The following is a 14,347-nucleotide window of genomic DNA, read 5'->3' on the forward strand; positions in this document are numbered from 1 at the left end:
TTTCCAAACAGTGTAATAGGGCATATTTCCAGACATATTTTTTTTTACTTTTTATTTTATATTGAGGTTTGGCGATTATCAGTGTTGTGATAGTTTCAGGTACACAGCAAAGCGACTCAGCTATACATATACATGTATCCATTTCTCCACCAAACTGCCATGCAGGCTGCCACATAACATTGAGCAGAGTTCCCTGTGCTGTACAGTAGGTCCTTGTTGGTTATGCATCTTAAATATAGCAGCAGACATATATTTTGATAAAAAGAACATTAGAAATTTAGACCCTCCTAAAAAAGTCTAGGATGCGTAAGTTTCCTCACCAAAGCACTTGTGTCAGTATTAGTAGTAATTTAATGATTGATGTGACTATTAAGAATGTTTGATGTACCATCAGCTGCCTCTTTCCTATAAGTGAGCTTTAAATAGACAACTTTAAGAACCTGGCCTTGGCTTCACAGAGAACATGGTCCTGAGAAAAGGAGAAAGGCTGTGTGAGTTCACTGCCCAGAGCCCAGGCACGGAGCCTAGCAGGTCCAGCTCTGTGCTCCCAGCTCTTCACTTTTTCTACCCACCTGCCTTCCTTTTAAAAATTAAAACAAAGCTTTTAAATTCTGATTATGATGTATATGTATAATGTATAATATATGATATAATGTATGTTCACTCTAAAACAAGTAATAAAGTATTGAAAGTGATAAATGACAAAGTAAAGGCAACTGTAATCCTCAGAAAAAAAAAAAAAAAAGAACCTGGCCTTGGGACTTCCCTGGTGGTCCAGTGGTAAAGAATCCACCTTCCGCGCTTCCCTGGTGGCACAGTGGTTGAGAATCCGCCTGCCAATACAGGGGACATGGGTTCGAGCCCAGGTCCGGGGAGATCCCGCATGCCGCGGAGCAGCTAAGCCTGTGCACCACAACTACTGAGCCTGCGCTCTAGAGCCCGTGAGCCACAACTACTGAGCCCGCGTGCCACAACTACTGAAGCCCCCGCTCCTAGAGCCTGTGCTCTGCAACAAGAGAAGCCACGACAATGAGAAGCCTGCACACCGCAACAAAGAATAGCCCCCGCTTGCCGCAACTAGAGAAAGCCCTTGCGCAGCAACGAAGACCCAGTGCAGCCAAAAATTTAAAATTAATTAATTAATTAATTAAAAAAAAAAAAAAAAGGAATCCCCCTTCCAATGCAGGGAACATGGGTTCGATCCCTGGTCGGGGAACTAAGATCCCACATGCCGTGGGGCAACTAAGCCCATGCGCCACAACTACTGAGCCCGTGTGCCTCAACTTGAGAGCCTGTGTGCCACAAAACTACAGAGCCCACATGCTCTGGAGCCCATGCACCACAACTAGAGAGAGAAAACCCACACGCGAAAACTAGAGAGAAGCCCCGCATGCCACAACGAAAGATCTCGCATACCGCAACGAAGATCCTGCATACCGCAGCTAAGACCCACGCAGCCAAAAAAATAATAATAATAAAATTAATTAATTATTTATTTTTAAAAAAAGAACCTGGCCTTTGCAGGAGTTCAGTTGTTAGATTTTATCTTTCTCATCCTTAGGTCTAACTTCTATCAAGAGGTAAAATCAGGGCACAGAAATATAAGAACATGATAATGAGTATTTTTCTATACTATTTTGAAGGGATTTGAAAGAACAGTCTGACATTTGAAATTTGAACACAATTCAGGGCTATTCCATGTAAAACATGGTTTTGGGTTTTTTTATTAGTAAACAAAATAAATTTGTATGTATTTATGTATGATTTACTCACATATACATTACTCCGTAAAATATATACATGCAAATCATTAGTTTTTTAACCACAATTAGAGATTATTTTCTTTTTCTTAAATTATATTTAATTGAAGTGTAGTTGATTTACAATGTTGTGTTAATTACTGCTATACAACAAAGTGATTCAGTTATACATATATATACGTATAGATATATACACACATTTTTTTTCAATAAATTTATTTATTTATTTATGGCTGTGTTGGGTCTTCATTGCTGCACGCGGGCTTTCTCTAGTTGTGGCGAGTGGGGGCTACTCTTCATTGCTGTGCGTGGGCTTCTCACTGCGGTGGCCTCTCCTGTTGCGGAGCACGGGCTCTAGGCGCGTGGGCTTCAGTAGCTGCGGCACGTGGGCTCAGTTGTAGCTCATGGGCTCTAGAGCGCAGGCTCAGTAGTTGTGGCGCACGGGCTTAGTTGCTCCGCGGCATGTGGGATCCTCCCCGACAAGGGATTGAACCCATGTCCCCTGCACTGGCAGGTGGATTCCCAACCACTGTGCCACCAGGGAAGTCCCTACACACACATTCTTATATATATATATTCTTTTCCATTATGGTTTATCATAGGATCCTGAATATAGTTCTCTGTGCTATACAGTAGGACCTTGTTGTTTATCCATTCTATATATAAAAGCTTACATCTGGGGTTTCCCTGGTGGCACAGTGGTTAAGAATCCACCTGCCAATGCAGGGGACATGGGTTCGAGCCCTGGTCCGGGAAGATCCCACATGCCGCGGAGCAACTAAGCCCGTGTGCCACAACTACGGAGCCTGCGCTCTAGAGCCCATGAGCCACAGCTACTGAGCCCACACGCTACAACTACTGAAGCCTGCGCGCCTAGAGCCCATGCTCCGCAACAAGAGAAGCCACTGCAATGAGAATCCCGCGCACCACAAGGAAGAGTAGCCCCCGCTCTCTGCAACTAGAGAAAGCCTGCGCACAGCAACGAAGACCCAATGCAGCCAAAAATAAATTAATTAATTAAATAAATTAAAAAAAAAAAAAGCTTACATCTGCTAACCCCAACCTCTCACTGCACCCCTCCCCCAGCTCCCTCCCCCTTGGCAACCACAAATCTGTTCTCTCTGTCTGTGATTCTGTTTCTGTTTCATAGGAGACTATCATTTTCTTATTAACTAGTTTTCTAGTTAAAGTAAGGGCCAAGAGGGACTTCCCTGGTGGTCCAGTGCTTAAGACTCCATGCTCCCAATGCAGGGGACCCGGGTTCGATTCCTGGTCGGGGAACTAAGATCCCACATACCACGACTAAGCCTGCATGCTGCAACTAGAGAAGTCCACACGCCACAACTAGACAAGCCCATATGCCACAATGAAGAGCCAGCACAGCCAAGATAAATAAAAATTTTTTAAAATTATCACTTAAAAAAATAAAAATAAGGGCCAAGAAGTTCCATTTACCCATTTACACTAATGTTTAGAAAACTCAACATGATGAATCTTTTCAAAAGCAGTCTCCTAAAAGACCGAATTAGAAAACAGTTAAGTAAAGCACAGTCATTCTAAAATGGGGCTATGGGGAATTCCCTGGTGATCCAGTGGTTAGGACTCTGTGCTTCCACTGCAGGGGGCCCAGGTTCGATCCTTGGTGGGGGAACTAAGACCCCACAAGCCACCTGGTGAGGCCAAAAATAAATAAATAAATAAAATGGGGCTATGACTTGGGAACTGCTCCTCCCCCAGTCATTTAAACTGGTTCAATAATTGTATTCAGCTACTAGAGAACTGGATGGTTGTTAGGAATCCTGTATTAACTTTACATTTATTTGAATGCCTACTATGTGCCAGAGACTGCTGTATGCTTCATATGTATCATTTTACTTGTTTGTCATAGAAACTGTGGATGAAAGTCATAATATCACTTTTCATTAAAGAAAACTGAGGCTTATAGAGGAGGAAAAAAAAAGTTTTGTCCAAGATCATGAGGCAGATGAGTGATGGCACCTGGACTTGAGCTTCAAAGCCTTGCTTTTTAAGCACTATCACTGAAATCTTCCTCTTTATTGTTTAACTATACCGGGACCAAAGAAGCTGCTAACTCTGTTTAGTTAATTCTTGTCAGGAAGAGAAGGACAGCAGGAACTGGGGGGAAAAAACAACAAAAACAGAAAGTACTGAGGTATACTGGAAAAGACCAGAAGACTTGGAAGGAGACTTGAGTTTGCACTTGGCTCGGTTACTTAGCTCATATATCACTTTCTTAGGAAAGCCTTTCCCTATTCCTTGTTTGTCTCTATTAGGACACTGAACTGATTGCAATGATTCTAAGGTGTACATCTTTTTCATTTTAACATTTCTAAAATCTGGACGTGTCTTATAATTGTTAGTGTCTTAAAATTAATTGACAGTGTTTCTCCTTAATTATTAGTACATAAAATAAGGATGTGATTTACCATTGATGGCATCTTAGATTTGATGAGTGCAGTATTTGTTTACATGTGTTCCCATGAAAATGTTTACAGCATTCCCACAGTTTTTAAATAACAGGTATATACAGTGATTTTTCTGATTTCTAGTCTAATCCTCTTTTAAGCTCTAGCCCTGTATGTTGAATAAATTTTCCTTTGATTTCACAAGGATCACGGATTCAGTGTATCTGCTTTCCAAATCAACGTGTCTTCTAGTATATTCCCACATCTCAGTAAATGGTATCTACACCTGTAGAAGCTGAAAAGCTAGAAGTCCCACTGCCAGGGTTTGAATACCAGTTCCACCCTATACTAGTTCTGTGAGCACACAGTGAAGCGTGTCACCTTTATTCTTCATTTGTAAAATGGGAAGCATAATAACACCTACCTCTCAGGATTATTAAGATGGTAAAACATCGAGTAAATATTAGCTGCTGCTAGTCTTCAACATATATATTTGTGACCTTTCTCCTTCCTCTGTACATGTAATTCATCGTCAATCCTGTTATAAGTAGGCCTTTCACAATATCCCAGATCCATCCTCTTTTTTATCTGCCGCTTCTCCAGTCCAAGCCCCTGTTATAGCCTGTAATAACTAATCTGGTAGCTTCTCCTCTTTCCCATCTGTGATCCATTCAATACATTGACCAGTCAGAGCCATCTTTTAAATCAGATTATGCTACTTCTTAAAACCCCTCCCAATGCACTTGGTATAAAACCCCCAATCCTTAATGTGGTGTATATTGTTCTCAGTTTTCTGCCTGGCCTCTGCCTACTCTTTCATCCTCATCTTATGGCACTCTGCCTCACGTTACTCATTTCTCTCAAAACTGACTCCCACTCATCCTTTTGATTTCAGCTGAAATGTCACTTTCTCAAAGACATTCCCTTATCTTTGTAACTAAATTAGGTTCTTCAGTTCTAATATATAGTCTTTTATATTGAATTTACACCTTTCATAGTTGGTGGTGATCATTTCCTTCCCAACTGAAGGTAAATTATTTCCCCAAAGTCATAGAGCTAGTTATGGTAGGATTGGAATGCCAGCCTAGGACTGGCCAACTAAAGCTGTGCCATTTCCATGATCCTTCCTTTGCTTCCTTGAGAGCAGAAAAGAGCATATGAATCAATGTGCTAGCCTTTAAAATATGGCCCAACTGCTCTCCTTTCTTTCCATTTAACCTTCATGTTGTTCCTTAAATATCCCTCTCTCTGTGAGCCTTCACTCTCCCAAATTAGATTATAAACTGGTTGAAGTAGGATCTGTTTTTTATATATTATACACCTAGCATTTACGTAAGTTACCCTGCATATAATAGATACTCAAAAATAGTTTGTCTTAGGGATGCTAAAGAAAAAAAATTTTTTAATCCATTTAATTTTTTCAGGGTTTGGAGCTGTCTCATGAAGGAATTTAATACCTCATTCCATATTCTTCTACCCATCAGTGACAGAGTATAGTTTATGTGTCCATATTGTGAATAGAACTGCCTAAAATGATTTTTAAATGAGTAGTTTGTGTCTTCATGGATTATTATGCTTGTTTCACTGGAAAAGAATTAACCTTAAGTATTTTTGCTTTGCTTCAGGAATTGAGTGATCTACAGCGCGACCCACCTGCTCACTGTTCGGCTGGACCTGTGGGAGATGACTGTAAGCTTTGCTCTCTTGCTAGGATTTTGCTACCGTTAATAATACAGGTTTGAACACTTGTTAATGACTCCAAAACTCCTTTGTTTGTTTCAGTGTTCCACTGGCAAGCAACTATTATGGGGCCCGTAAGTATGATTCATTTGTGTGAAATTAATCCCCTCAGCCATCCTTCATTCTTGGCATTTCACCTTTGATCAGATGTTTGTGGCTAGGGTTGAATTTTCTTGTACTCTGAATCACTCAGAAAGCAAAATATGAGTAAAGGATTTATGATGATTTTCTAGAGCCCTGGTGGCAAATACTTGCTAGAAACACATTTACAATACTTTGCCAAATCCTTGATCATTATGCATAATAATGAATCACCCACAATTTGCAACCAGGCTGCGTGTTTATCTTTTTTTAAACACAGAAAGTCAGTTGTTCAGAACTAAGCGTAATTACTCTCACATCAACATTTTAGTAGGTTAGAAATAAGTCTAATTAACCCAATAATGGAATTCCTACAAGTAACAAGTACTAATTTGCAATAAGTTTCATCACTGTTCCTGTGTGTGAGAGGAACGGATAAAATATTGCAATGGCTCTATTGTTGCCACATCATGAATTTGCCTCTTTTGTTGCATTGTCCTGAACTCAGAATTACCTGCTATTCTATGACTGGCTTCTCTTAATACTTATTACCTTTGTTAAGATTATTTCTTTCTACACGTGAGAAGCAGTTATGACTTTTCTTTCTGTGGGCAAAAATCTGATTGCATAAGAATGGGCACTGACAGCTCAAATCTACTTTCTGGGTAAAGACTGCATTAGTAACATGTTTCCGTTAACATCATTCTCTCCTCCCTCCCTTGAAAGATCTTTATCTAGTAAGCCATAGAGTTTTTAATCATATTGCCTCATGCTTAACTTTTAAAAAATACAACAGTTATTGAATTTTCAGAGCAGGAGTCCTGAGCAAGTGTCTTAAATTACTAAATTGTTTTATTAAGTAAGTTCTTTAAAGGGTGAAGTGCAACATATTTAACAACTTTTAATGAGAATCTAGTTATTTGATTTTCATGGCTTACCAAGAACCTTCAAAATAATATCAAGTCTCACCCTTACCATTTGAATTATAGCCCATCACAAATATTTCTCAGGTGAATCACATGTAGCAAATGGTTACAGTTATGTTACTCATACCCTCTTTATTGTAGTAATGTAAATGTGCCACTCAATAATATAATTTGAACATCTGAGAAGACCATATCTGTTGATTGTAATTAACTTACATTTTCTACATTCCTTATAATTTTTGATGAACTAGAATTAAACTACGTATATAGTAAGAATAATTATATGGTACAGTCCTCTAATGTATATGTAGAAACTTAAGGAGGAAGTAATGATAGCCTTGCTATTATTACCAAAATGTTAATATACATGATGCTTTTAATTAAATATAAATGAATTAAAATAGAATTTAAGGTATTTTTGCTACTTTTTTCCCCCTTTTCCCTTTTTTTAATCATCCTTTTTTTTTCTTGCTTGTAACATTATAAGTATTTCCTAATTGCTGTAAAGAGATATGGCCAAGCTTAAATTCCTCTTGTAAATTTGATTCCTAATTCGATAATTCTATGAAACTGAATTTATCTAGTTTTGTTTGGGGCTTTTTTGCATTTCCCACGTTGTTTTGTAAACTGTTACTAAGTGAAGATTTGAGCTCTAAATTATGTAACAGTGTCACTCAGCCTTTTCTTTTCATAAGTTGGTCCTTTCAGTTCATGTCTATTCTTGCCCCTTAAAGGACCATGAGAACTTAAGTTTTATAATTAAGAAGAAAAACACTAGCCCCAACCCTTTTCTTTTATACTGATTACTGCTACAGAAAATTATTCTTTTCTCACAGCAGTCTTGTGTGTTTACTGATCTTTAACAGTCTATACTCATAAACAGATTTGTTTGGGCAAGTCACACCACTCCACTGTGTATGTCCTATTTTTGTTTTGTTTTAAACTATGATGTTGGCATGATTGTTGGAAAGTTCTCCTTCATGCCTGCAAAGAGAAACCTGTTTTTAGGGTAAATGATTTGAACTTATGACAAAATGATGGCATTTTTTTCAAACTGGTATATTTGGAGGGAATCATCTTGGGTTACTAATAATAAATATAGTAATCAAACACTGATGTGATTATTTTGTAATTTCAGCCTGATAGCGCATATCAAGGTGGAGTCTTCTTTCTCACTGTACATTTTCCGACAGACTATCCTTTTAAACCACCAAAGGTATTTTTATTTTTATGATTGACGTGACTCCTGTGTCAGGGGTTTTACTCTCTATCCAGAGATATTTTCATGAAAAGACCGTGGGTAGGTTGGCATGTTCAAACTGTTCTGTAAAACCAATGAATCTAAAATATGCTTTCTTACTCAAATATTATGTCTGTAAACAGAAGGCAGTATCTGTTAGGCTAGAAATTAGCTTTCCTACCTGTCTTTCCCTCTGCATTAGATATGTGTAGTTTGGGAAGTTTTTATGGTCAAGAGTTAGACTCATCCATTCAGGGGATTATCTTTCCTAGGTTGACCCTTCTTTCTCAGTTTTTAAGTGTTCAACAAACATTTATTGAGCACCTACCATGTTCTGTTGCATTGGGGAATACAAAAGTAAATATGACATAGTCCTTTTATTTAGTGTAGGAAAGATTAAAACACATTCTTATTAAATTTAGCTTAGATCTAAAGAGGAAGCCAACAGATGATGGGGGTGTCAATGAGGGAGAAAATCATTAACAAATTCTGTCACTGAGGAAATAATTACTTTAGATTTTTAAAAACACCTAATTAACATTACATATGAAACGATGTAACAACTCTCATGGAAGATTAGAATTCTTGGTGGATTTGTTAGGGCAGGTAATAAGCTGGGGCCCCTCAACTTTCCTCTGGAATAAGGTCAGCAGCCTATTTCTAGATCCAGGTGTCAATTGATAATCAAATTAAGAAAAGGATTGCTTTGAGGGTTGATGAAAGCCATGGTTAATTACTTCAGGTGCTACTCAACCAGTCATACCACCTATTACAGACTTATTTATCACACTTTCCAAAATACTCCTCAATTCCTTGGGGTTGGGGAGAGCAGGAAACTGACTTTGCTTTCACATTATCAGTAGCTAAAGCTACGTGCACATGAAGTAGATGCTCATCCAGTTTGTGTTGAATACGTTTCTCCTCTAAGATCACATAAAATTGAGGACATTTTACCCTAGAGCAAATTGGTTCTGTTTGCTTTCATAGTTCATGGATTGTCACAGTTTTGTTTTGTTTTGTTTTGTTTTATGTTTAGATTGCTTTCACAACAAAAATTTACCATCCAAACATAAACAGTAATGGAAGTATTTGTCTTGATATCCTGAGGTCACAATGGTCACCAGCTCTGACTGTATCAAAAGGTAATTTCATTTATCAGATTTACAACAGTTGATAACAGTGAGACAGGAAAAATACAGCAGAAATATCTTAGGGACCAAAGTTTAAAAAAACCAATCTACTGTGTTTTCTTCTGCTTTGCTTTTGCTTTGCTTTTGCTTTGCTTTCATAGCTTTTATATTACTCTTGCTTGGGGGGTTGATGGGCAGATCTAAATGATGAAATGAGAGAAATTTAAAATGTTAGAACTAGGAATTTGGGGATAAGACTGTTGACATTTCACCCCTTTAGTTTGGGCTTTATCTTTAAAAAGAGACAGGGACAGAGAGAGAGACACACAGAAGTAAAAATACGATTTTAGGACCAGATGTCCCATTCATTAAATGGAATTATTTATTGACATGATGAGTAAAGCTTTACATCTCCTTTACTTCATCTCAGAGGAAATGTCAGATTGGCAGATAAAGTAAATGATTTAAAATGAAAGACAGGAATTCCCTGGCAGTCCAGTAGTTAGGACTCCATGCTTTCATTGCTGAGGGCCGCTTCAATCCCTTGTCGGGGAACTAAGATCCCACAAGCTGCATGGTGTGGCCAAAAAAAATGAAAGACATATTTCACACTTTAGAATAATGTAGTATATATAGCATGTTAGTCTAAACTTCAGATAATCAGTAGCATCATTGTAAGGACTGATACATAATCCATGCAGATTCTCAACTTTCACAGTTGCATAGCATTATTCTTTGCTAAATTATGAGATGTGTATATAGGGCATCTGAAGCCGTTTGTTTCATTAGCTAATGTTATTTGCTTTGCCAGCCTCTTAATTTTGTCTTGTTTCTCTAACAGAAGAGAGCCCGAGTTATTGTTTTGAGTTAGAACCATCTACCCCTGAAAGTAACTTGGTAGTTTTCCCTTTTTATAAAATTTAAGAAAACTGTTTCTCTTGAAGGATTTGGGGGAGGAATCCATGGTTATTAAAAAAAATTTTTTTAAATAAATGCTACCTGAATATATAACTTGTTTTAAAAATTGATAAGGTTTAGAGGAAGCAGTGTCCATAGCCATGATTATTTCAAGTATTAGATAAGTAACAGCCCTTCAGATCGGTTAGTTATTCATGAATGGCAATTTTTCTGATCTGACATATCCCTATAAAATGTTCATGTAGATTCTAGTGTCCTTTTAAAAATCTTTCACATAATATAACTGTTACACACTAGATATAGGAAAGATACTGTGTCATAGGGTTTTTCAAATTAATATTCTCTTTCCTGGAATAGGATCACAAAATGAAATTCATTTAGCATATGCAGCTAAATACTTAGAGAGCGCAGACTGCCAGATGTTGAACACTTACCTTCTGCCATTGGTAGCTTTTTATAAAAAATAGTTTTGTTAGCTTCTAGAAACTGTCCTTTAAGAACAGTTTCAAACAGCCTCAGTTTCCTCATATGTCAAATGGGGATTATAATAGTATTACCACATATGGTTACTATGCAACTAGCACATAGTAAGCATTCAAATGAATGTTATATATTGTTATCTTTTTCCTTATCTGAAAACATTTGATTTATGTGCATAATAGTGAAATCAGGGCACAGGGCTCTTGGCAGCAGGAGTGGGGAGATGAGGAACCTTCCCTCTTGCCTATTTTATAAAGTAGCTTATATTTTCTTTATTTGTACATTTTTCACTTTTTAATATTTTAAATGTTTTATTTCGCTTTTTATCATGAGTTTAGTTTGGAAACTTTCTGGAGGTGTGAGCCCAGATAACTTCCCCAGTTGGTTTAATATACAGGCTTGAAATTCCATTGGGCAGATGAAAGATTAAAAAGATGAATGAAATATTAGTTTTTGTTAGCCCATAGCACTCCCTTTCCAAGTCATTTAAGAATCAACTCTGCCTTCCTTATAAATTCACCTTTGGATTTGTAAGAGTAGGAAAAGATAAAGGAACATAGTAGAGGAAGGTGAAGATGGAATGTTGTTCCAAAGATTCCACGTATCCCCTCAGAAGTGGTGGCATGGAAGCAGACAAATGAGGAACCGGTGTCCTTGTTCCCTTCTTTTTCAGATACTTAGTTGTTTTTTTTTTTAAGTGTAGCTATTTGCATTAGTGTTTTGATACAACATGCAAGAAACAACTACTATAATTTATCAGTTTTCATTTATATTTAAAAATATACAAGTTATGTAATGATAGCTGTGCCTATTATTTTTAAATGCATTTGCTACAAATAATGTACATGGAATAAAAAAAATTCATTGAAAATAATCTTACAAATCTTCCTTCTTTAGCTCTAAGCCCAAGTAAAACAGTGCATGAGCTCCATCTCCCAAAGCGGTTTGAACTGTTAACTGTAATTTGATTGTTTTACCTTGAACTGTTTAGGACACAGATTTTCTGCATTAAAGTAGAATAAAAAGTGGACAGTTTTCTTATTAAAGTAAAAAAGTATCTCTAAGAAACATCTAAAGTTAGGATGCTATTCTAATATCTTTCCAACTATGTACCATCCAGGGTATATGTGTGTTACCTAAAAAATATTTTTGTAGAGAACTCTTGAGTTTAAAAGTTAATAGCTACTTTGGAGATTCACATTTTTAAAATAAATAGAAATTCAAATAGAATTTAAAATTGCAAAAGTGATAATAATTTTGTATTATATACACTGTATGGTAATTTTGTAATTTAAAAAATTAAAGATATTTGCTGCCAACCAAAATTTATCTCAAATGTAATTTAATATGTTCATTTTGTTTTTTTCTTTATAAGTTTATTGTCTATTCAGTAAAATTATTTTCACATGTGTAATTCATATAAAGTAGAAAGCTCATTACTTAATATGATGTTCTCTTTTAAATCTAGTTTTATTGTCCATATGTTCTCTGCTTTGTGACCCTAATCCAGATGACCCCTTAGTACCAGATATTGCACAAATCTATAAATCAGACAAAGAAAAGTAAGTGTTTGCTTATATTAGTTTCTATTTGGGTGCATTTCTATGTAGTCTGCCAAAACATAAGTATTATCAATGTATTGAAGTACATTTAGTTATGCTTATTGTGTTTATGTTAAGTTTGTTTATCTTTCCAGTGGAGTAAACCTTTCTTTTTAAATTCTATTACTCCTTTTACAAAAAATCTCATCCCTTCCCACTTGTTGTTTCATCCTTTACTATTTAATAGTACTTGTTCTGCATTTACATAGTATGCATGTTTTTTGATAGTAACTATCAAACTATCTATAATTCTAAGTAGTAAATTTAAAATTTAAAAAGTTGATAATTGGAAATTACTGAATATCATATTCCTTACCTTCTCCCAGGAAAAGTTATCCTTAACTACCCCTAAACTGACCTGATTTTCAAGGTGCTACATCTTGCTGGCACCATTGATTCATTTGCATTTTACAGATAATGACCATTCAGGGTTGGCATTTACAGATTTGTATTAGAAATTGATTTCTTTATTTCGTTGTGTATAACTTAGGTACGTTTTCATATAGGTTGTAAAGAGATCCATTAGTTTAAAAAATCGCTCATGTTTTCTGTTTTATTTATGCATGAACCTAAGTCACATTGACCCAATAATTGGTATATGTATGATTATTGCAGTTAAGCATAAAAAAGGTATACAGTTTTACATAGACAGATCTTCTAAAAGATTTAATTTGTATGTTTTTACTATATCCCTTTTGTATGTCTACAGATACAACAGACACGCAAGAGAATGGACTCAGAAATATGCAATGTAAAATCAAAAAAAATTTCATATATACCAGAGTACTGTAAAATCTAGGTTTTTCTCAACATTAGCAGTAAATCGAGCACTGTTTACTGTTTCATTGTACCATGAAATCCTTTGATTTTTACCCATTTTAAATGTATTTCTGAAGCAAGACAAAACAAACTTCCAAAAATATTCTTGAGACTGTGATGAGAGCATTTATCATTTTGTATGCATTGAGAAAGACATTTATTATGGTTTTTAAGATACTTGGACATCTGCATCTTCAGCTTACAAGATCTACAGTGCATCTGAAAAGCAACCAAATTATTTTTTGCTGAAACTAGATGTTTTTACATGAAAAATACTGTATGTGTTGTCTAAGATGTCAGTTATATAAATCTGTATACAGATTTCATTCTTTGTTAGCTCACTTTATAATTTGTATTTTTTTACTGTATAGACTAAATATATTCTATTTACATGTATGTCAACTCGTTACTTTTTTCCTGTGAACAGTATTGAAAAAACCCAACAGCTGATAATGAAATGAATTAACTGTCCGTCTCCCTTGTCTTAGGGTATTCTGTAGATTGATTGCAGATTTCTTAAACCTGAAATGATCTTTACACTGTAATTCTCAGTATACTGATTATGGAGAAACACTTGTTTTGATTTTGTTATACTTGACTTAACTTTATTACAATGTGAATTAATTGCACTGCTAAGTAGGAAGACGTGTAACTTTTATTTGTTGCTATTCACATCTGAATTTTTTTCTGTATAGGCAATATTATATTGACACCTTTTACAGATCTTAATGTAGCTTTTTCCATTTAAATAAAATGCTTTTTCTAATATTTGTCTTGATTACTTAAAAAGATAAAAAATTACTTTATAAGTAAGGATCAATACTCTATATAAAATTTTGCATGGAAATTAATTCCAAATTGTAAGGATGAAGTCTGTTGTATTTGGCACTAATCACCATTAATTATATAAATTTTATTGCTTTAGGTTTCTATTGATACCTGTTTACTAAATTGTCAATCTAGAGGATGATATACACTGGTCCCTTGTTATTGAAGAGAATTTAGGATATGTTGGCATTTGTCTTGGATCACATCTAAAATGAATTATTTTCTAAGGTACTGAGATGAATGTAAGACAGTGTCACCTACATTGAAGAAAAGTCTTTATAGACCTGAAGAATAATTAGGTTAATTCATTAAAATGCCCCTCTAGATATAACTGACGTTGTATTTCTTAACATTTTAAAATCTAGATTTTCTAAAACAGAATTTTAGTGCCATCACAG

General features: G+C 35.7%; 1 protein-coding gene across 2 annotated transcripts in view; it reads left to right on the forward strand.

Moving 5' to 3' along the window:
* The window catches only part of UBE2D1 (ubiquitin conjugating enzyme E2 D1), a 34,670-nt gene extending 20,821 nt beyond the window's left edge, over positions 1–13,849 (forward strand). Inside the window, exons 2-7 of one of the 2 annotated variants that reach the window (XM_061196030.1) lie at positions 5,812–5,875; positions 5,969–6,000; positions 8,072–8,149; positions 9,210–9,315; positions 12,170–12,263; positions 13,012–13,849. In XM_061196030.1, the coding sequence (XP_061052013.1) occupies positions 5,812–5,875; positions 5,969–6,000; positions 8,072–8,149; positions 9,210–9,315; positions 12,170–12,263; positions 13,012–13,057 (420 nt within the window). In that variant the 3' untranslated portion in view covers positions 13,058–13,849. The remainder of the gene's footprint in view (positions 1–5,811; positions 5,876–5,968; positions 6,001–8,071; positions 8,150–9,209; positions 9,316–12,169; positions 12,264–13,011) is intronic. The other variant, XM_061196039.1, reaches the window with a different exon arrangement.
* The last annotated feature ends 498 nt before the right edge of the window (positions 13,850–14,347 follow it).

The sequence above is a fragment of the Eubalaena glacialis genome, chromosome 1 (assembly GCF_028564815.1).
Source record: "Eubalaena glacialis isolate mEubGla1 chromosome 1, mEubGla1.1.hap2.+ XY, whole genome shotgun sequence".
In the NCBI taxonomy this organism is placed as follows: Eukaryota; Metazoa; Chordata; class Mammalia; order Artiodactyla; family Balaenidae; genus Eubalaena; species Eubalaena glacialis.